The sequence below is a fragment of the Equus asinus genome, chromosome 1, assembly GCF_041296235.1.
Source record: "Equus asinus isolate D_3611 breed Donkey chromosome 1, EquAss-T2T_v2, whole genome shotgun sequence".
Lineage (NCBI taxonomy): Eukaryota > Metazoa > Chordata > Mammalia > Perissodactyla > Equidae > Equus > Equus asinus.
Window position 1 is genome coordinate 204638938 of NC_091790.1, and position 27826 is coordinate 204666763.

The 27826-nt window shown below is 42.1% G+C and overlaps 1 protein-coding gene across 1 annotated transcript in view; it reads left to right on the forward strand.

Moving 5' to 3' along the window:
• Positions 1-1145: 1145 nt before the first annotated feature.
• DPP6 (dipeptidyl peptidase like 6) overlaps positions 1146-27826 on the forward strand; it is a 988762-nt gene continuing 962081 nt past the window's right edge. The window contains exon 1 of the mRNA XM_044765679.2: positions 1146-1473. Within this exon, the coding sequence (XP_044621614.2) occupies positions 1414-1473 (60 nt within the window). The 5' untranslated portion in view covers positions 1146-1413. The remainder of the gene's footprint in view (positions 1474-27826) is intronic.

Below are 27826 nucleotides of genomic sequence, written 5' to 3' on the forward strand. Positions count from 1 at the left end.
GACGTGCTGTTCCCCAACGTGACTGAGGAGGAACCGCAGCTCCGGTTCTCACCGGGGAAGCCAATATCTTCCTTCACTTTACAGATGATGAACCGAAGGATGAGCGATCTGGAAACAGAAACCGAGTTGTGTGGTTTGATTTTCCACCCAGAATATTCAAACTCTGCCATCTCTACCTGCAGGAATCTAGAAAAAAACATTTAGCTAAACTCCAAGGCTGTATTCTAATGTGCTGCTGGTCCACCACTCAGACTTGTAATTCTAGAATGTTGCAATGCAGTCTTCACGGAGCAGTTGCTCTTTCTTGATTTGTTTTTCTTAGTTCCCAAGGGTCAGTTTTCCACCTCTATCCGAAAGCTGACTAATTAGATCATGACTTCACAGGCGCCAAAAGAAAAAAGAAGAGAGAGAAGAAAATAAAAAAGAAAAGCCTTGAGGAGCGCAAATACTCCTACTGCAGCCAGGAGTAAACTCGCTCTGCTGCGTGCCGCCCCCGCCCCCCCATCCGGCCCCGGGCACGCAGATTCTGCACGCACGCGGGGAGCGCACCCCACCCCGCCCGCAGCGCCAGTCCCGGGAGCAGGGTGCCTACAGCCCTCAGCTGTGGCTGGAGGGGACTCTGCCAAGGAGCCAGGGACCGTCCAGCTCCTCCTCCGCCCCCTCCACGTCCTCGCCTTCCCTGTGCAGTGGCGCCTGGCAGAGCCTCGCGTGCCACCTCCCGACCATCCCGGGAAGATTTCGCGCCCGGAGCCGGGCGCAGGAGCTGCCAGCGAGCGCAGGCGCCCGCCCCTCCGAGTTGCCCTTCCTAATTACCCGCTGCAAGGCGAGAGGGGTGCCTGCTCTGCGCTGATGACGGCTCCAGCCTGAGCCTTTGAGGGTGTGGAGGGCTGTGGAAAGGTCCATGCGGGAGTGGAAAGCGAACCCGTGGGTGTCTTGCAGCCGTGGCTCCGCCCGGGGGGCGTTAGGGCGCGGGGCTCCGGAGCTTCTGCGGTGTCCCCACCCCTTGCTCGGGGAAGAGACTAGTCCTACACCCGCAACCCCCTCATACACATACCTCCTTGGCCCCTCCTCGGAGCTCCTTTCCGATTTGCTCGGGCTTCTGGTCCTGAGAGTCTGGACTGTTTCCCAGGAAGGCAGCGCTGGGCAGAGCGCCCTGGAAGCCGCTGCTGCCGCCCGGGCTCCCTCCGGGGTCCCAGCCGCAGCTTCTCCTTCCTCAGCACCGGGCTGCGGGCTGTCATCCCTGGGCGAGGAGCCCCGCCGAAACCTGCGGCGTGAGGAACCGGCTTCCGCTCGCCCGGCCGTGGCTGGAGAGGGAGGACCCACCTGGCCTCCCCGAGACGCGCACCTTGCCACCCTCCACGCGCGAAGGAAGTTTTGAAGGCCGAGAATCGGGCCCCCCAACTTCCTCCGGACATGAATCAAACAGCGGGAGCCTCCAACAACGTCAGGTGTCCCCCAGGGAAAGGCCACAAGGTAAAAGACCCGCGACGGGGCGGGGGCGGGGGCGGGGGGTGCGTGCCGGGGCTCTCCAGGCTGAGGCTGCAGTGTGCAGGCGAGGGCAGACTCGCCGGTCGTGGATTCCAGCCCGCCGGTCCCTCCGCATTCGGGGTGGGCGTGGGGGGGGGGGTCCTTGAGTCAAGATGGTTGACGGGTCGCGGGGTTTGTGAGCATCCGTGGTGTTTCACGGACCCAAAGCCAATACCAGGCTCTGTCGGTGCACCGGCTCTGGGCGACCCAGGGCCCGGAGACTCTTGAATGCTTCGCGGCGGGGCTCTGCCGCTCGCTGGCCGTTGAAGCTTTCTCCCGGAATTGCCGAGTTTTCAGAGCGGAGGGGTCAGCGGTGGGAAGGAGGACCCCCCCCCCCACCGCCCCCCGGGAATCAGACTGTGACCTCTGGCGCCAGAGCTTGCGGAGAGCGCTTCCCGGCTCTGCCTCCCACGCAGGCTCTTGTCGGTGTCACGGACACGTGCTTAATTAACTTGAACCGGCCGACACGTGCCTGGAATGATTTCCAGGATATTACTGACGTTCGGAGAAAGGAGAGCGGGCAGGGGCCTGAGGCATCCTCGCAGAACCTCGCCGGTAGCCCCGGGTGTGTAGGGGCAGGACCGGCACGCGGAGAGAGGCTGACGGCCACAGAGGTCCCCGCGCCGCGACGCTCATGTGTGCGGCACGGCCCTGCCTGGCCAGCCGTCCTCTTCTCTTTCTCGCCTGTCTGTGTCCCACCTTAGGCTGTAGTTAGTTTGCAAGGAAATTCCCTACCTGGGTTCCAGGGGGAAGCCCTGCAGCAGCATATATATCATGTACTTTAAAAATATTTTTAGAGTATTTCTATTACTAAAAAAACTTGAAAGAAGGCAAGTGCTCGCATCTTAGATTTGACGTGGAGCTTGAATCTGTGCTCAAGTCTTTTATCTTGCTGGCTACGCCTATTTTTGCCTATCCGTTTTCATATGCATAGAGGCTGGTGTGCTGATAAGCATGTGATTAGAAGAATGTTCCCATTAATATCCACTTGTTCAGAGTTGGACATAGGTGAGTTGGAGTTAGTGATGATGTTGGGTTCATTTGGTGGATAAAGAACTCCCGGTTTGTTGAGTTATGTAAGAGGAGGGTTTGGGACTGAATACCTTTATTTCCACTGAGTAACAGCCAGCATTTTCTACTCCAATCGGGTCTGGATCCAATATTTGAATCAGCAAGTCATTCCTCTGATCTCTGTTCTCATTAACTATGATTCCATAGTTACATTTCTCACATTTCCTTTATTTAATATCCGTAGGGAATGTCTTTTTAATATGTGGTAGCTGATATTGTAAGATTTTAAATTAAAAATAGTTTCCCGCATCAGTGATTATGTAGTAGAGGCATCTGTGGCATTCAGAAAGTCATTCAGTAATTTCTCTTAAAAAACGCCTTCAGTTCCAGGGTGAAAGTGGCTTCTTGGCAGAATTGGACTGCAGGGTATTGATACCAGTAAAACTTTCTGGGAGGTGTTTGAGCACACAGCAACAATTTAGAAGGTGCTCATAAACCTGTTAGTCACCCGTTAGGGATCACCCCATGCATCCAGCTGGTGGTCCATGGAATCATATTCATTCAGTAAACAGTCATCATCGATTATTCACTTGACAAACTTCGTAAACTCCTCAGTTCCAAGGACTAAGAACCAAAATACAAATTTAGACATTGCCTTCATGCTCTAGAACACAGCTCTAGCCATACCCATCCCTCATGCATTAAAATCTTTGACGGTCTCCATTGCCTAAAGTGAGATTATTACTAGCCACCTTCTGGAAGAAAAAAAATTCCTATTCCCTTCCCCAAAGAAGAATCCTCTTAAGTTGTGGTTTGCCTTCAAAGTCTGTCGATTCATAGTTTGCAGCTTGGCCTGAAGGTTGCTGCCCGACATGACGGTGCTGGAGAGGAAGCTGACGAGACCTGAGGTGGTAGCGGGTGTTTGGGGCGAATGAGGGACACACACTTAGCAGAGGTTAACAGTCAGCATTGGAAAGTACCAAACAGACCACATGAGACTTAGGTTACAAGAGTTTTTAATAAGATACGAAACTCAATAATAGTTTATTTTATTAGAAGTTTGAAATGAGTTTGTTTCCATTTTACCTGCTCTTCTTAGGGTTCATCCTGGGATGCTTCATGGGGGCAAAGGCCTGAACCTCTCAGGAAAGCGTTTTGGTTGGACTCACTTTCGTGTGTGGTCCCATTCATTCACTAATTCCTGTTATAACAATTTCTATCTGGCAGATTAGTATGATTTGTTCTTGCGCAGACATTTCTCGGGAAGCCTCTGTTGTCTTTTTCTTTCAGAGTGGCTACTCCGTGGCTGAGTTCGGCCATCTTTAGATGTGTTATTTGCCTCTAGGTTCGTTCTCAAATATTGAACCCCCAGAACTGGGAAAGGAAAGGTGGTTTTTGTAGCTGCCCTGCACCTGACTGTGGGGGATAATCGGCCATCTGCTAACGGCTGTTAAGGACCACAGAGGGTGGTCAGCCTGCTGTCATCCTGGGTGTGCACAGGAGCCACTGCTCCTCAGAAGACAGCTCTGGGAGTTACAGTTACTTGGGATTAGGAAATTAAAATGTCCCTATAGGACCTGGCCGTCATCCCTACCCCAGGTTGGCCTGGTGCTGGGCACAGTGACCAGTAGTCATCAAGTACTAGTCAAGCACCAGTCAACAACTGGGGCTGTCCTACAAATAGTCGAGGCCTGACGAACAATTGGATGCTGCCCATGGACCAACTGAGCAACCCACCTGGAGCATTTCCACAGTGGCGTGGCAGGCTCTGGTGCACAGGCGCTTGCTGACTTTTGCCAGCTCTGGTATGATACTTTCTGGAAATTGACTGTGTCTTTTTTTCTTTCTTTTTCTAAAGATACAAAACGGCATAAACTTTATGATACTAATTATATAGAAATACATATGTGAAGAGAAAAGATAGTAAGAAAATAGACCAAACAGTTGACTATGATTAACTTGGAATTAGGAGACAGAATGAGTCTTGTTTTCACTGTATTTTCCACTTAAGTTTTCTATAGTCATACTGTGTAGTGGGGTTTTCTCTAAGTGCTTAATGAACATATATTTGTGAGAATATTACTAAACAATATGAACATTTGAAATTTTGGTTTTGAAAACTTATGCACCGATGCAACCATTTATCAAAATACAATGTAACCTTTGTAAAAAGAAGAGCTGTCACTTGGTTATTTAAACAAAATGCATTTCTTTTTTTGTGTTTTAAAAGATATTAAAGTCTTCCATGGTAAAAGGTGTTTCCTATTGATATATCTCAGTATTGCAGAATGGACGATCTAAACTTCAATATGCAGTAGTTCAACTGTACTCCAGAATTATTCTTTAACTTTTAGTTTTTGAAAATTTTTGTCCTTAAATGTTTTCCCGTAGTTGTTAACTTATTCCTGCATCAGCACTTACACTGTCCCTCCTTGCTTTTTGCAACATCAGAGTAGTGGTGCATCCAAGCCATTGCTTCGGGCACGCAGGGTCAGCTTCACGTTCCATTTGCTGACCTTCTTGCTGGAGTATTAAACTTCTAATGTCGTGCATATTTAGAGGAAAAGAAACTTTTGTATTTAGAATATTTTATTTACTGAAAAAGCAGATACAATATTGTATCTAAAGCTCTAATTTTGATTATTTTACGCTAGGCGTTTTTGTAATTGTTGGGGGAGGTCATCAAGAGGAGGTGACTGCCAGGTGACCTGTGAGCCGGACCTGCGGAATCTGAGGCTTCCCCCCCGCCCCCCCCCCCCCATTTTGGGTGTGTACTTTCCACCCACCGTTCCCACACGAGGCGCTCGCAGTAGGACACAGCCTTGAGAGAGGAAGCTGTTGCTGAGACCACCTGGATGGTGTCCGTGAGCGAGCACAGCTGAGGCCTCTACATAAACTTCGAAGGTTTGGCGGGTGGGGGTGGAGATGTGCTCACCTCTCGGCGCCCGAGACAAGCCTTCTAAGGAGGCTTGTTACGCCTGCCGCCTGCCCGTCTGGAGTGGGCTGCCTCTTTCTTCTACCTCTCCTTGCCCTCTGTGTATGGCGACTGGTTTCAGATTTCACTCAGGAAGCTCTCAAGTTTTCGAACCAACAATAATCTATGAATTTTACATTGTTTTTGATGAGTTTAGCTTCTTAATTTCTACTTCCTTCTACTTCCTACTTCTAGTGCTCATTTCACCACAAGGACAGGGACAGTGAAGATACGGCCTGTGGGCTCAATTTGGCTTGTGTCTCTGTTATTTTCCCTGTAGAACATTTTAAAGAAAAAAAGACTGCATGAACTGAAACACTTGTGGTTCAATAGGGATGTATTTTGTGAAATAATGCTGGCCAGACCCTGCGCTTTCACTTTGCCTTTATTCTTAAAGGATAGTTTTTCTGTCTATAGAGTTGAGCTGACAAGATTTGGGGTCCTCTGAATTCTGGTCTCAATTTTCTCTACTGAGAAGTGAAAAGTCATTTGATCCCTTAGTCTCTATATGTAATGTGCCATTTTCCTCTGTCTGCTTTCAAGATTTTCTCTTTGTCTTTGGTTTTCAGTATTTGAGTGTTATGTGCCCCAGCATGGTTTTCTTCATATTCATCCTGCTACGGATTCTTGAATCTTTAAATTCACCAAATTTGGGAGTTTTGCAGCCATAATCTCTCCAGATATTTTTTTCTGCCCTATTCTTAATCTTTTGAGAAGACAATTATTCATATATTAGACGTTTTATATTGTCCTGCAGGTCTCTGGGACTGTTCATTTTTTCAAACTTTTTTCTCTCTCTTCTTCGGATGTGATTGTTTCTATTGCTGTTTTCACATTCAATGCCTCTTTCCTCTGTCTTCTCCATTCTTCTGTTTGCACATGTAGTGGTTTATTTCAGATACTATATTTTTAGCTCTAGAATTTCCACTTTGTCCTTTTTTCATAGTTTCTCTTTTGTCTGCTTAGATTTACTATCTTTTCATTCATTGTGAGTAACTTTCTCCTTTAATTAATGGGGCTCATTATAATAGCCACTTTAAAATCCTTGTCTTCTAATTCTAACATCTGGGTCGTCTTGGCACTGGTCTGTGCTGATTGTGTTTCTTTCTTGACAATGGGTCGCATTTTCCTATATCTTTGTATGCTGAGTAATTTTGAATTTTATCCTCAGCACTGGGAATGATGCGTGGAGACTGTGGATTCTGTTATGATTCTCTCTTCAGTGAGCACTTGAGTGGCAAGTGACATATTAGCTTTCTTCTTTTATCCTTGCTGGGCCTCCTGGAATGTCCCCAGTACTTGCCTGGCTTGGGGGACAACCAGAGATTTGGGCATCACTGGTGCACAGAACTTAAGGCCTTCTTACTGATTCTCTTAATTCCAGAATCTGCCTCTCGCTTTCCAGCTGTGGCAGTTGGCTCACACGCTGTGGTCTCCAGAACCTGTTAACTTTGGGTTGTTCTCCAGTGCCTTTGGATTGTCTGTATTGTTTCTTGCATGAAGATATAGTTATTACATATGCAATAGCTGGGTATAACATGAGGGCAATTCAGTCATTTCTGAGACTGGAACTCTACCCAGCCTTTTCATTAGTCAGTTCAATACCCAGGCTTTAGAATCAGTAGCTTTGGGGATGTCACCTACTGTGGCCTTAGAACTGGCAGCATCGTTTCTATGATAACTCAACAGCTCCCAAGACCTACTCCTAACTTTATTTTCTAAATCTTTAGTTCAAAACTTAATGTTCCTCTGCACTTTGAGACTCTGGTCAGGAAAGAATGATCAACCCAACATCACTCCTCCCAACACTGCTTTTGTCCTCTGTCTTCTCCTCATCAAGACTTTGTTTAAGTCTTTTTGAGCCTCTCTTTCTTATTGATTCTCACTCGATCTCTTTTTCATTTCCTCTTCTGTCAGCTTTTCCTCTCCTCCTCTTGCTCGTTTTCCCAACAGGTTATTTTCTCCAAAATTCACGTTTTGATAAAGTATAGCTTGTTAAATCTCAAGGCTCTCATTTGTTCCCTGTTCTGCCCTCTCATGCAGAGCAAGACCTAATTAAAGCTCTCATCTCTCCGAGACACCTCCTGCTTCTTTCCCCCTCTTTCCTGCCCCTTCTGGTTTGGATTGGCAGAGTTTCCCCTTATGAAGCATTTCATCCACTTTCCAAACTTTTCCTCAGTCTACCCTTCTTTGGAATTAAGCTGCCTCCCCCTCCTTTTCATGGGCTAAAGGATTTCCCTCCTGGATGTTAAGATACGGCTTAGTCACCGACTCCCTTTCTGTGGGAAGCCTTCCCCCATGATTAGATCAGCCACTGACTCGTAAGCTACTATGGGCACAACAGACTCATGCACGCCTTGGGAATTGTTGCTGATGACTGCCACATCATGGCTCTTGTCCTGCCTTTCCCCCTTCCTCACACTTACTGCTTCACCATCCCTGCACTGGGAGTGAGCACATCTCAGAACCAGAATTCAGCTGAGAAGGAGATTTCCTTCCTAACTTGTGGTTGCAGGTGTCACTCTCCAGCTTGTGTTTTGGCTTGAATTTCAGACCTTTCCACCTGCTCTGATCCCTATACCTGCCTGTTCCTGAGCCTGTAGCTCTTACTGAATTCCCATCTTCCCTGATCCTGACCACTCATATCTGTCATCCTCCATAGGTAGTATTTTAAAACAGGATCTAACTTCGGACGTAATTTTGTACAATCCCTTCATTTCATAAAAGCTAAGATTCAACAAAATACAACTAGTTAAATAGAGAGCCAAGACTCAGACTCTCGTCCTCTGATTCCTGGTTCATGGCGCATTCTGTTGTTTCAATGGCTGTTTCATTGTCCCTCTTCTTCATTTGAGCACAAAGTCAAGGGCCACCTCTGCTATACACGTGGGCATCATACATGTTAGTAAATCCACCTAACGGACTTCACTCATCCTTCATGTTAGCAAGGGCATGTCCATTTCATGCTTTGTCTTACATACCACAGCTCTTCATACTAAACAGGAACCTTACTTGTCCGGTTGGTAGTTTCTAAAAGAAATAGGAAAGGAAATCCATATAAAAAAAAAGTTAATTCTTTTTACTACCCAGAATCTAAATCATCCTGAAGAATTTAACAAAATTTAATGCAATGCATAAAACATAAATTGCTTTAATGACTTCCAGGATATTAGTGAAAATCTATTTATGTTATTTTGGTTTTACATTTTATTGATTTTTAAAATTTTGATTGTCCTTGTTTTCTCGGTAAAATATACAAAATGAATATAAGCTTATGCATAAGTTACATTTCCAGGAATAGAGGGCAGTAAATGAGTAGTAATCGTTTTTCTGGTTTAACTTGGATTATTTTTTTAAGTCAAAAGCTGTACCTCAAATATAGTATTTTAATGATCTCACATCTTGAACCTTATGAATGAAATGGACCAATTAGAATTTTGTAGACCCCAAATCTGATATTATTTTTGGCTGAGGATCTAGAAATCTGTTTTGTCAACAGAGATGGAGGAAAGTTCTCTGACTCCTTGCTCATCCTCTCTCCACATTTTTATGGCCTTAGAAAGTTCTCACTGTTTCCATACCACACAGATATAAAATGTATGCTCTTTCAGTGTCTGTATTTCCCTTTTTAAAAAGAAAATTCCAAATGCAATATTAAGAGATCATAAGACATTTAGACATTACGTTAAAAATTATATCTGACAAAATGTAAACACAACAGAACAAGTTCATGTTTTTCATAAAGGAAAAAAGGTGAGGATGCTCTGGGGCTCGGGTAAAGTCATCTTATGTGTATGACTCCAGATGTGGAAAAACTCATCCAGTGGAGGATGAGTTACAGAGGCAGCATGGGAATAAGGGGAGAAGAGTGAATAGACTGGATCTCAGAGTTGGTTGAGCTGTGCCCTCTGTTTGGGCTGAGTCTCAGGGAAGTGGTTGCAACTTTCTGAGCTTTTTCCCCCCACTATCTGAAAACTGAGGAAATCAATAAGGCTTCAGGGCCCTATCAAGCTCTTGCTTCTGATATTCCAACCCTAGAAACAGCCATAAGCAAAGTGGTTGCCATCATTAAGGAATCCCTGGGCGTAGATATGAAAGGCAATTCTATAGTAAAATATAGTTAATGGAAACACTAAGCCAGAGGGAGTCCTTCACACTTTAGTATAAAAACAAACACATACTATGCATATCTGACATAAACTTGAGACATGAAGACAGGGAGGTACTTATGAAATGAAATGATGATCCACAGTTTGAGATGCCTTTCTCCATCCTTCCACTTTTCATAACTTTTTCCTGAAATGTTACCTTATTTCATCTTCACAACAGCCACTGAGTTATATAGGTAAGTTTTTATTTCTCCTTTTATTTTTTAACTGAGCTACATGATTCTATGCAAATCACTCATGGTCACAGGGTTTGTAAAATCAAGAAAATGTTTTCAAACTGTAAGTGTGTAAGTAATAGACAGTATTGAAGCTCCAACCCATGCTTCTTTCATCCCATGACTCTATCAGTTTCCTAAATGCTGAGTATTATTTACAAGTTTTGTAAGCCTTGGACTCGTTGCTTACTATTCTTAAAAAAAGTGAAGCTGCTACTTTTATTAGTGAGCCAGAGTCCTCATTGTTGAGACAGGAAACACCAGAATAAAATACTCAGCGGTATTAAAAGTGAATAACACCAAATTGTAGGATCGCGGCTGGTCAGATAAGAGTGGTCAGTACCGTTGAGCTGGGGAAGGCTTCACACAGGTGTGGGACTCATTCCTCACTGGTCCCACGATGTGCCCTACAGTCCTGGAAACATCCTGCAGACTCAAGGCTTAGAGTAACAAAGTTTGCTGCTCCCCCAAATGATAACCGATCCTTGGCAACCAAGGGACCCGTAGAGTTTTAATAGACGGTTATTGTGTATCATTATCTTTATTTGCTTCTGGCGATTTTTCTTTGTGACTACTAAGATTAGATTCTAACGCCTTCCAGTATAGGAACTCTGCAGCTTAACCTCCTCTGTCCAATAGTCAAAAGTCTGAGCCATCGTAAAGAGGGACATGATATGAAAACATACAAACAATAAAGCAGTGTTGATCATCTTCCACAGTCTCGGCTTTTGTAGAGGTGCAACATTTCTTTCTTAGTTCATTCCTCAACTGCCAGCTGGACATCTGTGTAATAGAGATGCTGTTCATCGCCTCCTTGGCCACTGAGTCTTCTGAAAGAGCGAGACCCTGCCCCGCCGAAACACAGGACTGCCTTCTCCTTGATGCAGCTCATTCGACCAGAGCTGGATACTGCTCCGGGGACAGAAACCCACAGGTGGAGCCGAGCCAATCAAACTCTCTCCTTTGGAGTTTTGAACTAAGTGACACAGAGACGGCCATCAGAAGACAGAGGACGCTACGTGTATGACTACACAGACTCTCACGGTCGCGCGCGGTCATGGGAAGCTGAGGGTGACTTGAGAGAAAGGGAAGGCAGGGAGCGACGGGACAGCAGAAATGAGCGGCCCTGAAACACGGAGAAACTGGCCTCACTGTCAGGCTTTCTGGTGACGGTTCCCGTGAAGCCTGTCTCTACTTCCCTTCCTTTCCTTTAGGCTCTTCCTGTATTCTGAGATGCACTGTTAAGTAAAATTGGTGGACAATACAGAAAAATCTTTCGTTACCAGCAAGATTTCTTATTTTCTCTCTCACTCCCCATTACCACCAAATAAAACTGGTTTTGTTGAACAAACTTTTTGATAAGCTTCTTTGCATTCTTACTTTGAATCCTATGAGGCACGAGTGAGGAAAAAAAGGGTCCTAGAATTGCTTTCTAAGCAGGAGTGAGAGTGCTGGCTGCTCTCCAGGTTATTGGACAGAGCTCACCGGAGCCGAACTTATCAGAAAAAGAGAGGGTATCTGTGAGGCTTTGTGGCAAGAGATAAAAGGGAACAAGACAAAAAAAGATCATGTTGCTGGCAGCCAGGAGATATACTTTGGGGAACAGACTAGAAATGTTGCTGTGTCGTATCAGGCCTTTTCAGAGAAGTGTCAATACAAACTTTTGGGGTTCACTAATGTGTTATATAGCTAATCCTGGTTTTTTTGTGGTAATTGGAATTGGGTGGTTTGATGAACATGGAATACAGATTCAAGATAGGGGTGGGACAAGAGTCTAGACTGCCTGAGGGGGGATCTGAAAAATCTGGATGACGTCCATAATACATTCGCTTGTTGTTGGTTTTGTTTTGTTTTGTTTTGTTTTTATTTGAGCTACTTCTTGTGGTTTTCCACTTTTTTTTGCAATCGAATGAGTTCTAACAACAATGATGGGGAATGTGTGAAGCACCTGGAGGCTGCGGGGAGTGCTGGAGAGGACCGCCGCTTGAATGAATCTCCAGTGTTACACTGAATGCCTTAGACTCAGCGGGCAGTCGTGAAACAGTGTATTTTTTTCCTCCAGCTATGCCTTTAAAACAAATCTTTAGCTGGTTCTGTTTGTGCCCAGATTTGTAAAGACATTATAACTTTCTCTGGTCCCTTTACATTATAAATAGCGTGATTTCAGAAGTTAAAATGCCCAGTTCAGTCTAATATAATATCATTAACTCCAAGATTCATTCAAAGGCAGGCTTCTCCTCCCTCCTGGCTTGAGCTGCTTCAGATCTGGAAGCCTGCGCTGGGAAGGGGGTCTTCTCCTGTCTCCTTCCTGCCACCTGCCTCCTCCTCCTCCTCTCGTCCCTATCTCTCACTTTTCCAAGGTTGAGTTCAGCGGAGAAGAAACCAGGAGCAAGGCAGAATGTAGCCTAGTGGGTGCAGCTGTGACTTGGTGATAGGTCTCTCTGGATTTGACAGATGCACAACACTGACCCTTTTCTCGTGGGGAGATTTTAGAGGGTTTCTTTGGATACCCTTGCACGGGATAGTGGAAGGTAGCTTTTTCTCCAGCTGTCATATTGTCCCTCATCCTCCTGCTTCCTGCTTTCATGCCTTGCTAGTTGCCCCGTTGGGTGGGGTTCCTTTCTACGTGGCTCTTGGCTTCCTCTTCCCTTATAGTCCATTTCTGGCTCATGAGAAACACCCACATCTCCCACCACCGTTACTGACATGCACTCCCAATGCAGCCCCCTCTCCTCACAGTCAGCTGCCTGAGACGCGGTTCTGGTTTCAGCTTCTCAATTTTAAATTCTTCCAGGTGGGGTCCAGATAGATACTACTTCTGCTGCCAAGGCCCCCCCCACATCAAGCTCTCTGAAGAGTACTGTGACTCCCTCTCACGTGGCTTGTGTGAGAGGCAACCTACAACTTTCCTCATCTGGTTGCACATCCCTTCCTTTTCCACCCAAAAGACAGAGATGCCAGAGAATTCCACCACCTCTCTGTATTGGAAGCTTCCTCTCAGATGGATGATAGCTAATATGTGCTAACCAATTTCAAACCCTTTTATCATTTCCTTGAAGGAATAATCTAATAGCCCATTTTAGGCTGTAGGGTACTTGGCAACCATTTTTATAGTTCTTAACTTTTGGTGCCTCAGTTGAAACTGAGATTGGAAGATGCTGTTCAACTGAGTTATTGTTCTACTTTGGGTTATCGTATAATCTCTAAGACTACCAGGCAGCTGATGATATGAGTAAATAGGAAGTGCTATCTGAGCTCTGTGTGTGTTTTGGGAGAGTGTATTTTGGTTTATGTGATTTGAAAAGGATTCCTGGAGAGTTGGGCCGTGGAGGACACAGCATTTTACTTGAGACCATGTTTTATCTAAAGAACACATGTAGCCTCACCAAAATGGGAAATTTCCATTTTCTTTACACGTTAAATACTGCAATTGTTTGTGTGCTCATGTGTATCCAAGGAAAGAGGTCACTCCATACTCCGCACTAAATTTCTCCCTATTGGGTGCCTCTCAAATACTAGTGTGCACACTAGTCAGTCACCTAGGAGTTCTTGTTAAAATGTAGATTCTTATTGAGTAGTTCTGGGTGGAGCCCAAGATCCTGCATTTCTTTCAAAGCTCTCAAATGATGCTAATGCTGCGCATCCTCAGACCACACTTTGAGTAGCAAGGCTCTATTGCTTCTGCTGAGTAATACATAACATAATGCATAATACATTGTGTTTTGTAATTGTGACAAGTCATTGGAAGTCTTTCATTTTGGGAAAATGATCTTAGTTGTAGTTTGCACATAACGGTCTCTCATTTCTTTGAACTGTGATTAGCAATTTTGGTGCCATTCATTTGGAAAGGAGAATTGAAATAGGAAAAAAGAGAATGAGGCTCTTATTGTCAGCTATGCTATCAACTGGCTTTGTGACCATTACCAAATAATCAACATCTCTAGAATTTAGCCACTTTTATGAAACAATTTGTGGTATTAGGTGTTCTCCACAGGTCTTAGCAAAAACTAATATAATATTTCTAAAATATATTTTATGCTTATATACTTTGCTATATTATTAAAAAAACTTGGAACCTAGGTCTATATTTTTACATACACTTTTCTTCCTGGAACAGAAGCTGGAACCTGGCGCTTAGGGCATGCTGATGAGTACTTGTGAATAATGATGATGCAGAAGAACTTTGACAGTGGAGATATGAGTTGATTCAAATCATGAGGATCATGAGCTTTTTTAAACAATATCTTTAGCAAATCTTTATTGCTGGATGATGTTGACTTCCTAAAATGAAAATAAACTCCATAATATTCATGCATGCTGAGTTTCTCGTTTCTGACTTTGACTAGGACTCATAGAGGAAACTGTTCCAAAATCCAATAGGATCAGTACAGTAAAGAGTTATAAACTTTATCGTTATAAATACAATCAAGTTTTTTGAAGAAGCAGGCAAAGAAATATAGGCAAAGAAACCCTGTAGTATTTCCCTGCTCACACATTTTGGTGGTTCTACATCAATGAAACGTCTGTCCTCTTTCCATTATAGTTCACCAAGGCATTATCAAAATCACGTTATCTTTCTCACTAGCTTCTATATTCTAGCTTCTCAAAGTATCTATTTTGATTCTATCCACATCAGAATCCACTTAATTTGGAAAATTACTGCACATGCTATGAGTTGTCACTTTATATCTTCTACTTGGTTGTGGAGCCAAAAGTTAGGGAAAATCAAGAGAAAGATTGATGGGAAATGCAAAATGACCTAGTCATAGTCTTTGAATGATGTGCTATTACAAAGAAATGTCACTATGACATTTACTAGCTGGAAACGAGAAAGGAGGAGGGGCTGAGGAGGAGCTGTAAGTAGCTTGTGAAGTCCGGAAAGTCCTACTTGATATGTCCAAGTGGTGCAGTGAGGCAAATGTTCCCATTTATTGAGGCGAGCAGAAAAATGCCCATTTTTCTTCTACCTGTTAAATAATAGCTCTTATTTCAAGGGATACATTGAGTAAATTCCTGTGCTAAATGCAATTCTGAAGATAGAACATTCAAATGTAAAATTTATGTCTTACTTAACGTTCAAAAAAGTGAGAAAGCCTCTCTCTATATGCATTAGATATTACAGGAAACTTTGAAGTCTTATTCTGGACAAATACATCAGATCTTATAAAATTTTAAATTTACGTCACTCTGCGTTGAAGTTCCCTTTGCAGCACTGTTGCTTTGATGGCTCCCTGTGTATCCATTTTTGTTGTGTTCATTGTGAAATAGATACCTGGAACAGATGTGTCACTGAGTATGTGAAGGCAGCCTCTGGATGGTGAAGAATGTAGGGGTGGGTAAAACTGGAGGCCAGCAGGAGCTCTTTTCATATCATCTAAATGTATTTCAATATCTGAAGGAGAAGATTTGAAGTTAGAAAAATTGGTAATGGAGGTAGGGTTGCAGGAGAAAAATAATTATTTGGATCTGAGTGTGGTGTCATGGGGAATAAACTAGAAAGTTAATACAGGATCAACAAAGCAATATCTATACAGCAGAGAAAATATGGTTTGAAATGAATAGAGTACATTTTTTGTGCAATAGGAACTTTTAACTTCCTTTGATAAAGAGCAGCAACCTGGAAAAGGAGAGATTGTTCTTTGACAACAGTTAGAGAAGAAAAGGGAGGAGGTTTACCTGTGGATTAGAAGTGCTGTGTGCCAGGAGCATCTTTCATTTCACGTAATCCTCACAGTAGCTCTAGAGGTGCTTCTGCAGAGAAGACTCAGAGGTACCAAGTAACTTGCCTAAGGTCAAACATCCATTAAGATGCAGATCTGGCCTTCAGACCTAGACTGACTCTCACAGCTTAGTTCTGACACCACACTGCATAGTAATCGGTGGAAAGGAAGTAAATTAATCAAAATGATCATTTAGCAATTTGGTCATTCGTTGAATTGGCCATTGAGTGAATAAATTCTTCTACCTTAGAGGAATAGTATCGTACAGTAGCAGCATCCTACTAGAAATTATGGCTTTGACTTATTTGCTGAAAGTTCATTTATTTTCACAAGTTGATCTTGTATCCATTAATCTCCCAACTCTTATTAGTTCTAATAATTAGTTGTTGCTGGTTTTGGATATTTGATCATACTACCCACAAATAATGACAGCTGTGCTTGTTACTTTCCATGCCTTATTGTTCTTACTTATTTATCTCTTCTTATGTTCTCGGTCAGGACCTCTGATACTGTCAATCGGTAGTGTTTCTAGTGAGAATTGCTCACTATTCTAGCATGATTGGTGTACATAATGGTGTCATTTACATTTATAGGGAAGAACGAGAGAGGAGCAGTTTGGAGGCAAAGGTAATCATCCCTGTGATATATCCACGTCTATATAAATGTCTCTAGCTCTGGGAAGAGGTAATTTTAGGAGATTTAGACTTGGGAAGCATCATCTTATGGGTCTTAATTTAAACTGTGAGATGACTTTCCAGTTTCTGCTCAGGGATGTTAAAAGCTGGAAAGACTGTCATACCCACGCTTACCACAAGAAGTGCATGTGCAAGTTCACGACTTCTTTTGAATCCATGAGAGGGGTAATGTTTCAGGACAACCAATGAACCCAGCTCTAGGGAGAGATGGAAGACTGCAGGCAAGATAGGAGGTGAACACACTTGCTTACTTGATTCAGAGATCATCACACGTCAGTAGGAAGAATTCAGCTGGAATAGTTAGTGAATTGGTGGAGGTCAAGTGAGGGCTGGTGGGAAAGTATGAAGCTCCTGGGGGCCTACTTATATGGGGGAGGCGGAAGTTCACACTCACATGAGCGAGACTAAGTTAGCTCATGAACGGAAATGAGTGCAATATGGGATCCGAGATTGGATCCTACAATAGAAAAAGGACATTAGAGGAAAAGTTGGGGAAATACAAGCACATTCTTTAGTTTACTGAGTGTTAGAAAAAGATTAATTTCTTGACTTTGCTTCTTGTACTATTGTTGAAGAACATGTTAACATTAGGGAAGATGCATGAAGGGTATACAGGAATTCTTTCCTATATTTCCAACTTTTTTGTAAGTCTAAAATTGTTTCAAAACAACGAGTTTAAAACACAAGAGCTTAAAGATCACAGAGAAGAGTGTACAAAGAAAAGAGTGAAACTGGTTATCATTTTTTAAAAAAAGGTTCAAATAAGAGCATTCGTGGAAACTGAGGATGAATGTTTAGAGAAGTAAGCAGTGAATCAAAGAAAAATATGTCTTGCAAGCCAAGAAAACGGCATTGCTCACAATGCATTCTTGCAGAGTACTCCCATGAAATCACCCCTCCAAATAAAGAAATGCTTCCATGACTATATAGATCTGTGGACGAGTCGATATTCTTGAAATTAATGAGCACAGTGAAGAACTTGAGAAAGGCTTCACTATGGAACTCTTTTTTTTAAAGAAATTCAATGTTTCCCAAAATTATTTAGCTATGAGTACTTTTTAATTTTCAAACAGCCCCTCAATATCAACTTGTTAAAATCAGGAGTGAGGTCTCCTTGGTGCCAGGTATACAAATACAATTCACAACACATGATAGATATTTATTCATCAAGCAAGTATTTATGACACTCTTGTTAACATCTCTTAGACTTTGGGTTCTGAGGAATACACTCCAGCAAAGCTTGAATAGACACAATATGGGCCACATAATGATGTTTCAGTCAACAACAGACTGCATATAGGATGATGATCCCATAGGATTATTGCCATATAGCCTAGGTGTAAAGTAGGCTATACCATCTAGATTTGTGTAAGTACACTCTGCGATGTCCACATAATGACAAAACCACCTAGCAAAGCATTTCTCAGAACATATCTCTGTCATTAAGCAACGCATGACTGTAATGACAATAGGATACTGGCCTTCGGGCAAGTAAGAGTGAATAACTCTGAGACTCTGGGGGTAGAAAAATAAGGAACAATTCTCTCTCTAGCTTGTTAATAAGAAGAATGGGGAGAGAATCTAGATGGAGAGGAAGTCCAGAAGGACGTGTTGTGGTGGCTAGAATATGATTTTTAGGGTGATTAATTCTACCTACTGTTCCTCTAGGTTTCCATTTGGATCTTGATGCAAAGATGTGGACTTTCAACAAACATGTTTCCCCATGGGATGAATCAGAATCTGATGTCTCTTCAAAACCTCGGATTTGGAGGAAAGGAGATAAATATAATTTCTTGCTACTAGAGCAGGGGTAAAAAAGAAAAATGATTGCCATGATAAATTTCCCTGACATATTTATTATAATTCTTTCTTGAAACATTTGTGAGGGAGACATTGATGAGGCCTGGATCATTTTATATACTTAGGCATGTTCTCTGAATAGTGTTCGAAGAGAGAGTTTTTAGTGCAGATTAATGAATTATCTGTGTAAGTCAGGATAGTGAAGTGTTATGATTACCCGTGGGTCCATGTCTCACCTTGCCTGTGCAGAGTGAAGTCTTCCGCTGGCTCTGGATCGGCCACTCATTGCATTAGATTTCTGAAGTTTTAGTCCAGGATGAGAAATAGCCCAACAACTTGCCTGGATCCCTCATTAATCCAGGATCAAATTTCCCCAGGGCTGCAGGAGAAGTTGTTCATGCAGAGCGGAGGAAGATGTAGGCAGAAAGTGATTAGCAATGGAAGATATTCTTGTGAGAGCTCATGTGCAGTGTATCGAGGCTGACCCGGTGAGGAAGGGCGTGTCATACAGCTCCTCCTCTAAGACCAGGTGCACTGCATGTGTAGACTGCGTACCAAAACTCTACCCCCTCTTTTCAAGCCAGTCCAATTGATAAAAGTCAGGGATAGGAGACTCGTCTACCGCTGTGAAAGCTTTTCTGCTCTTCCCTGGGTATCTTTTAGGGAACAGAGAAGGTAGATTTGCTCCCCTACATTCCGCTGTCCTCATGTAAGAGTCACTCTGTGTGGCTGTGAGTTACATGGAGGTGAGAAATATTTGAAGGCACAGGAAAGGGTCATGGCTGGTCTAAGTTACCCACTCCTACGATCTGCCTCAGGATCCACACTGCATCATCCCTCTGCAAAGGAATAGATGACACGAGGAAAATGACAAACTAACTCAGTCATCTTTAATTCTTTTAATTTTTAATTTTATTGCAGTAACATTGGATTATAATGTTATATAACTTTCAGATGTACATCACAATATATTGCAAATTCTGTGGAGATTACATCATATTCACCACCCAAAGACTAATTATAATGCATCGCCACACATGTGAGCCTAAACACCCTTTTCGCCCTTCTACCTCCCCCCCTTCCCCTCTGGTAACCACCAATCCAATCTCTGTTGCTATGTGTTTGTTTGTCGTTGGTTTTATCTTCTACTTATGAGTGAGACCGTCTGGTATTTGACTTTCTTCCTCTGACTTATTTCACTCAGCATAATACCCTCAGGGTCCATCCATGTTGTCACAAATGGCCGGATTTCATCATTTCTTTTGGCTGAGTACTATTCCATTGTGTATACATACCACATCTTCTTTATCCATTCATCCCTTGATGGATACCTAAGTTGCTTCCAAGTCTTGGCTATTGTGAATAATGCTGCGATGAACATAGGGGTGCATGTATCTTTATGAATTTGTGGTTTCAAGTTCTTTGGATAAATATCCAGCAGTGGAATAGCTGGATCATATGCTAGATCTATTCTTAATTTTCTGAGGAATCTCCGTACTGTTTTCCATAGTGGCTGCATCAGTTTATACTCCCACCAGCAGTGTATGAGGGTTCCCTTCTCCCCACATCCTCTCCAACATTTGTTGCTTCCTGTCTTATTAATTATGGCCATTCTGACCGAAGTGAGGTGATATGTCATTGTAGTTTTAATTTGCATTTCCCTGATAATTAATGATGTTGACCATGTTTTCATGTACCTGTTGGCCATCTGTATATCTTCTTTGGAGAAATCTCTGTTCACATCTTTTCCCCGTGTTTTAATTGGATTGTTGGTTTTTTTGTTGTTGAGACATTAAGTTCTTTGCATATTTTGGATATTAACCCTTATCTGATATATGGTTTGCAAATATCTTCTCCCAGTTGTTAGGTTGTCTTTTCGTTTTGTTGATGGTGTCCTTTGCTGTGCAGAAGCTTTTTAGTTTGATGTAGTCCTGTTTGTTCATTCTTTCTTTTGTTTCCCTTGCCTGGTCAGACATGGTACTTGAAAATACGCTGCCAAGACCTATGTCAAAGAGCATACTCCTTATGTTTTCTTCTAGTAGTTTAATGGTTTCAGGTCTTACATTCAAGTCTTTAATCTATTTTGAGTTGATTTTTGTGCATGGTGTAAGACAATGGTCTACTTTCATTCTTTTACATGTGGCTGTCCAGTTTTCCCAACACCATTTATTGAAGAGACTCTCCTTTCTCTATTGTATGCTCTTGGCTCCCTTGCCGTATATTAGCTGTCCATAGATGTGTGGGTTTATTTCTGGCCTCTCGATGCTGTTCCATTGATCTGTGTGTCTATTTCTGTGCCAGTACCATGCTGCTTTGGTTACTATAGCTTTGTAGTATATTTTGAAATCAGAGAGTGTGATACCTCCAGCTTTGTTCTTTTTTCTTAGGATTCCTTTAGCTATTCAGGGTCTTTTGTTGTTCCATATAAATTTAAGGATTCTTTGTTCTATTTCTGTGAAAAGTGTTGCTGGAACTTTGGTCAGGATTGCATTGAATCTATAGATTGCTTTAGGAAGTATGGACATTTTAACTATGTTAATTGTTCCAATCCAAGAGCACTGAATATCTTTCCATTTGTTTATGTCTTCTTCAATTTCTTTCAACAATGTTTTATATTTTTTGGTGTACAGATCTTTCACCTCTTTGGTTAAGTTTATTCCTAGGTATTATATTCTTTGTGTTGCAATTGTAAATGGGATTATATTCTTAATTTCTCTTTCTGCTACTTCATTGTTAGTGTATAGAATGCAACTGATTTTTGTATGTTGATTATGCATCCTGCGACTTAACTGTATTCATTTATTATTTCTAAAAGTTTTTTAGTGGAATCTTTAGGGTTTTCTATATATAAAATCATGTTGTCCACAAATAATGACAGTTTCCCTTCTTTTTTTCCAATTTGGATTCCTTTTATTTCTTTTTCTTGCCTGATTGCTCTGGCTAGGACTTCCAATACTATGTTAAATAAGAGTGGTGAAAGTGGGCATCCTTGTCTGGTTCCTGTTCTTAGAGGGATAGCTTTCAGTTTTTCTCCATTGAGAATGATATTAGCTGTGGGTTTGTCATATATGGCCTTTATTATGTTGAGGTATTTTCCTTCTATACCAATTTTATTTAGCGTTTTTATCATAAATGCGTGCTGAATCTTGTCGAATGCTTTCTGTGCACTAGTGAGGTGATCATGTGATTTTTATTCCTCGTTATGTTAATGTGGTGTATCACATTGATTGATTTGAGGATGTTGAACCATCCCTACATCCCTGGAATAAAACCCACTTGGTCATGATGTATGATCTTTTTAAAATATTGTTGTATTTGATTTGCTAGTATTTTGTTGAGGATTTTTGCATCAATGTTCATCAGTGATATTGGCCTGTAATTTTCTTTTTTTTGTGTTGTCCTTGTCTGGTTTTGGTATCCGGATAATGTTGGCTTCATAGAATGAGTTAGGAAGCCTCTCCTCCTCTTCAATTTTTTGGAAGAGTTTGAGAAGGACTGGTATTAAGTCTTCTTTGAATGTTTGTTATAATTCACCAGGGAAGCCATCTGGTCCTGGACTTTTATTTTTGGGGAGGTTTTTGATTGCTGTTTTGATTTCCTTACTGGTTATTGGTCTATTCAAATTCTCTACTTCTTCTTGATCCAGTTTTGGAAGGTTGTATGATTCTAAGAACCTATCCATTTCTTCTAGATTATTCAATTTGTTGGCGTATGGCTTTTCATAATATTCTCATAATCTTTTGTATTTCTGAAGTGTCTGTTGTAATTTCTCCTCTTCCATTTCTGATTTTATTTATTTGAGCCTTTTCTCTTTTCTTCTTGGCGAATCTAGCTAAGGGTTTGTCAATTTTGTTTATCTTTTCAAAGAATCAGCTCTTGGTTTCATTAATTTTTTCTATTTTTTTGTCTCTATTTCGTTTAATTCTGCTCTGATTTTTATTTCCTTCTTTCTGCTGATTTTAGGCTTTGTTTTACTTCTTTTTCCAGTTCTTTTGGGTGCACTGTTAGATTGTTTATTTGGGATTTTTCTTGTTTGTTGTGATAGGCCTGATTGCTATAAACTTCCCTCTTAGAACCACTTTTGCTGTATCCCACAGATTTTGGCATGTCATATTTTCATTTTCATTTTTTCCAGGTATTTTTGGATTTCTCCTTTTATTTCTTCATTGACCCAATCATTGTTCAGTAGCATTTTGTTTAATCTCCACATTTTTGTGGCTTTTCTGATTTTCTTCCTGTAGTTGATTTCTATTTTCATACCTAGAAAAGGTATGATGAGAAAAGATGTTTGGTATTATTTCGATCTTCTTAAATTTACTAAGACATGTTTTGTGGCCTAACATGTGATCAATCCTGGAGAATGTTCCATGTGCATTTGAAAAGAATTATTCGGATTTGGAGGGAATGTTCTGTACAGAACTACTAAGTCCATCTGATCTAATGTGTTGTTTAATGCCAATGTTTCCTTATTGATCTTCTGTTTGGATGATCTATCCATTGGTGTAAGTGGAGTGTTAAAGTCCCCTACTATTATTGTGTTACTATTTCTCCCTTTATGTCTGTTAATAATTGCTTTATATATTTAGGTTCTCCTATGTTGGGTGCATAGATATTTACAAGTGTTATACCGTCTTGTTGGATTGTTCCCTTTATTATTATGCAGTGCCCTTCTTTGTCTCTTGTTATAGTTTTTGTTTTAAAGTTTATTTTGTCTGATATAAGTATTGCTACCCCAGCTTTCTTTTCTTTGCTAGTTGCATAGAGTATCTTTTTCCATCTTTTCACTTTCAGTTTTTGAGTATCTTTAGGTCTCTAGTGTGTCTCTTCTTTGTAGCATATATATGGGTCTTGTTTTTTTATCCACTTGGCCACCCTATGTCTTTTGACTGGATCATTTAGTCCATTGAAATTTAAAGTAGCTATTGATAAAAATGTATTTATTGCCATTTTGTTACTTTATTTTCCTGGATGTTTTAGTAGTTCTTCTCTGTTCCTTTCTTTGTCTCTTGCTCTCTTCCCTTGAGGTTTGATGGTTTTCTTTAACAATATGCTTGATTTCTTTCTTCTTACTTGTTTACTTATTATAGGTTTCTGGTTTGTGCTTACCATGAGATATCTATCTAATATTCTACATACATAGCAATCTATATTGAGTTGATAGTCTCCTTAGCTTGACCCCTTTCTAAAAGCTCTACTCTTTTACTCCCCTCCTCCTACATTTTATGTTTTAGAAATCATGTCTAATCTCTTGTTTTGTCTATCCATTAGCCTCTTATCATTGAAATAGGTAATTATAGTACTTCTGTCTTTTAACCTATATATTATCTTCATAGATGGTTGATCTGTTACCTTTACTGTACTTTTACCTTTACCAGTGATTTTATTGCCTGATTATTTTTTTGATAATTTTCTTATCCCTATTTGTGGTCTTCTCTTTCCCAGTTAAATAAGTCCCTTCAGCATTTCTTGTAGAACTGGTTTCTTGGTGATAAATTCCTTTAATTTTCACTTGTCTGGGAAGCTCTTTATCTCTCCTTCCACTCTGAATCATAACCTTGCTGGATAGAGTATTCTTGGCTGTAGGTTTTTTCCTTTCAGCACTTTAAATATGTTATGCCACTCCCTTCTAGCCTGTAGGGTTTCGGCTGAGATGTCCACCGGGAGCCTTATGGGCTTTCCTTTGCATGTCACTTCTTGCCTTTCTCTTAGAGCTTTTAGGATTCTCTCTTTATCTTTAATTTTGGACATTTTAATTATAATGTGTCTTAGTGTGGATATCTTTGGGTTTATTTTGTTTGATGTTCTCTGTGCTTCCTGTACTTGGATGTCTGTTTCCTTCCTTAGGTTCGGAAAGTTTCTAGCTATTATTTCTTCAGATAGATTTTCTGCCCCTTTGTCTCTCTCTTCTCCTTCTGGGACACCTATAATACGAATGTTACTGCTCTTGATATTGTCCCAGAGTTCCCTTAGATTGTTCTAATTTTGTCTAATTCTTTTTTCTTTTATCTGTTCAGCTTGGGTGATTTCCTCTAGTCTTTCTTCCAACTCGCTGATCCATTCTTCTGTATCATCTACTCTACTATTGAGTCCCTCTAGTGAATTTTTCATTTCCAGTATTGTATTCATCATTTCTGATTGGTTCTTTTTCCTATTTTCCAATTCTTTGTTGATGTTCTCCTTGTTTTCATCCAGTCTTCTCCCAATATCAGTGTTGGTGAGCATCCTTATGAGTTTTGTTTGTCAGGTAAATTGCTTATTTCTGTTTCATTTAGTTCTTTTTATGGGGTTTTGTCCTGTTCTCTTACTTGGAATGTATTCCTTTGCCTCCTCATTATGCCTCTTTCTCTATGCTTATATGTATGTATTAGGTGAGTCAGCTATGTCTCCTGATCTTGGAGAAGTGGCCTTATGTAAGGGATGCCTTTTGAGGCCCAGCAGTGTTCTCGTCTCTTGTCACCAGTCCAAATGATCTGAGAGTGACCCCTGTGTGGGCTACTTGTGTCCTTCTGCTGTGGCAGGGTTGCTCTTACTGCAGGTACCCAGGGAGTCTAGTTTTTCCCTCCCTGGCCGGATGTTTGTAAATTGGTTTTGGGGAGCTCCAGCGCCATTGACTACAAGGTCTAATAGCACACTCCTGTTTCAGTTTTCCTGTTAATTGAGTATGTACCTACTGCAGGTGGTTGCTAGGATCAGGAGCTTACAGTTGCTGTAGGCCTCAGGTCTGTAGGGCTATTGTCAGCTTTCTTAGGATTGCAGCTGTGTCGGGCTGCCCTAGGCTGGGGAGCACCCAATTGTTTCAGGCTTTGGAAGGTGGAGCCAATCCTCTCTGTAGCTGATTGTGAAGCACAGGTCTTCTGTGCCTGTGGTGATAAGCACCACCCGCCACAGGCCCACACACCCAGTCCACACATCCCTCGTCTGTGCACACTTCCCAACCCCCTGGAGTGTACCCTGATGCCCCACTGCAGAGGTCCCCACCTCTACACCAAAGCCTCCCACAATTCACCTCATCCTCACACAGGCTCTGCCCCACAGAGGCAGACACACTCACCTCTCTGTAGAGGATCAAGGCACCCAGTCTCTGCAGGTTGACAAGTAGCCTGAGGACTTGCTATTGGATGGGGCTGATCCCTAGGGCAGGCTGCCTGCCCTGGCTGAACTGGATTAAATTTGCATTCTAGTGGGTGTGGCACACCACTGGGCTATCAGGCCAGGAGAAGAATTTCAATGGCGTCGGCTAGTGTCTGTGTCAGCACGCCTGTACCGGGTCATAACAACAGCCGCCACCAATGTCTCAGTCTCTGGAGAAGTCTCACCTCTCACTGAGATGCACCCAGAGACCACCAGATGAGTCTCTTTTCACTGAAGGACTGTGCAGCTGTCCTTTTGGTGATTTTAGATTGCTCTCTGAGACAGGTGAATTTGTGCGTGGACCCTTTAAGACCAGGTTTTTTGGCTTTCCTCTGATAGCTTTCCTGGGGGTATCCCTGCTGCAGTTAATAGACAGTGAAGCCAGATTGTAGGACACTCATCTCAGTTGTGCTGAGTCTGAAGCGGGCTTATAGTGGTAACGTGCTCCCACTAAGGTCCCCACTTCTCCTGGGAGGGCTGTGTACCTTGGGGTGGCTCCAACCCGACCAGCTAACTCCACTGCTAATGAAGGTGGCTTTTTTTCTCTCCAGAAAGAGTTTCTACCTCTTTTGCATGAGTCAGGACTATCCCTTGTTGTGGGGGCTCTTTTCATCCAGTTTTCAGTTTTCTCTCCAGGGTAATTCTTCCAAGAATAGTTGTAACCTGGTTGTGTTTGTGGGAGGAGGTGAGTTCAGAGTCTGCCTGCACTGCCATCTTGATGAGCTCTAACTCAGTCATCTTAAGGATAGTTGAATTTTAGCCTAATTTATGAGATGTTATTGATGGTTTTTCCATATATCAAGACACCTAGTCAGGTCATAAGGCAGTAATTATTAACTATTTTAAAGTCACAAACTATATAATAATCTGAAAAAAGCTATCGGGCCTCCCACCAGAGAGATAAACACATGTACCTATTCACACACATTTTACATTTAATATTGGCTGTTCAATCTAGAAGGAACAATCAGGATCATTGTGGTGGGCACTGTAGTTTTCTCCCCAATATCTGTGCCACCCTTTCTTCCTCATGGGCACTGTGCTGTTTGGGAGGGTTTAGTCCCAGTCCCATTTATTGGGTGAAGCATGATTCATTTAAACCAATTAGAATAATATCTCTTCCTAGTCACCCCAAAGTGATCAGTCGCAGTAATTCATGCCTAACCACTTAGTCTCTGACATTACCCAGGCCGTGGTAGGCATGGCCCGAAGATCTTGAATGGCGGGACTTGCGCTGGGAATCTAACATATGGCTGCTCCCTCTCTTTTTGTATACCGTGGTGGGCAGGTGGGACATCTAGAAGAACTGAGTTTATTTTGTCACCACAAAGGGAACTAGCCCTGGCACTGTAATGATAAAGTTGTCCACCAGAGGCAGGCAGAACTAAGAGCGTCTCAGGGAAATAAAACTACAGCCTTGAATGAAACGTGAAGAAATTCACTGGTAGGGTGGAGTTTAAGCAGATAGTTCTGTGAGCTCGAACTCCCCTTAGTGTTTAGGCCCTTTGAAGTAGTGTTTACTATCAGTCACACAAAAAAATGAGTTTTAATGATACAGTCATGCTGTGCTGCCTCCTTAAATATGAGAGTGCTAAAGAGTGTGTTTACAGGAGGGTAGGGTGAGTGGGGAAAGAAGGATAGCTAAAGAAAGTAAAAGGTTGTTATATCTTCCTAACACATCTTCCCACTTATATGAAGATGGGGCTGTTACATATGCCATTAGTGGTGTGAGTGGAGGTAGGGTCATCTCTGGCACTATGCATTTCTCTACCAGGTCTTGTGACTAACCTTGGTCTATAGTCCCCCGTGGTTAGGCCAAGGTCCAGGGAGACAGAAGACAGAAGTAACAGCTGGACGAGAGAACTTAGCCTAATCGCAGCCTGGCATGTTCAATACCACATGGACACCTGTATAGACAAACCCACTGCTGCCTTGCTCTTCGGAATTCACAAATGTGGACTGTGCCCTGCAGGTGACACGCTGGCGGGTTCATGAAGCATTTGCCTATCTTTGCCTTGCTAAGGTAACTTCCCTAAAGAAGATGCTGAGTGGCAGCAAAACCTTTTATGGAGCAGGTGTAAAGTGTATGCAGGGCATACCACAGCCATGTCCACAGGGCACAAGGCAAGGCACAGTGCAGACACACTTCCAGGTGTTTCTGACTAATAACCTAAATTTTTTAAACCACATCCAACTGTAATTTGGGGCAAGTCATAAAATTTATATTGGATGTAAATATATGGAATTGGACAATATATATTTTTCACTCCCCAAACCTTGTTAAAAGTTAAAATGGCAATAGGAACTTGCATACGCTGATGAGAAGAGTGTAAATTCATACAGCTATTTTGTAAAACTGCCATTATGTACTAAAGCTGAGCATGACCATACCCTACCACCCAGTGATTTCACTCCTAAGTGCACACATGTGCACCAAAAGGTGTGTACAAGAATATTTATAGTAACATTGTTATGAGCCCCACACTGGAAACAACTCTGATGTCGCTCAAAGTAGACGGGATAAATTTATTGCGGTATTTTTCATCCACTGGAATACTATCAAACAAAGTAAAGAATGAGCCAC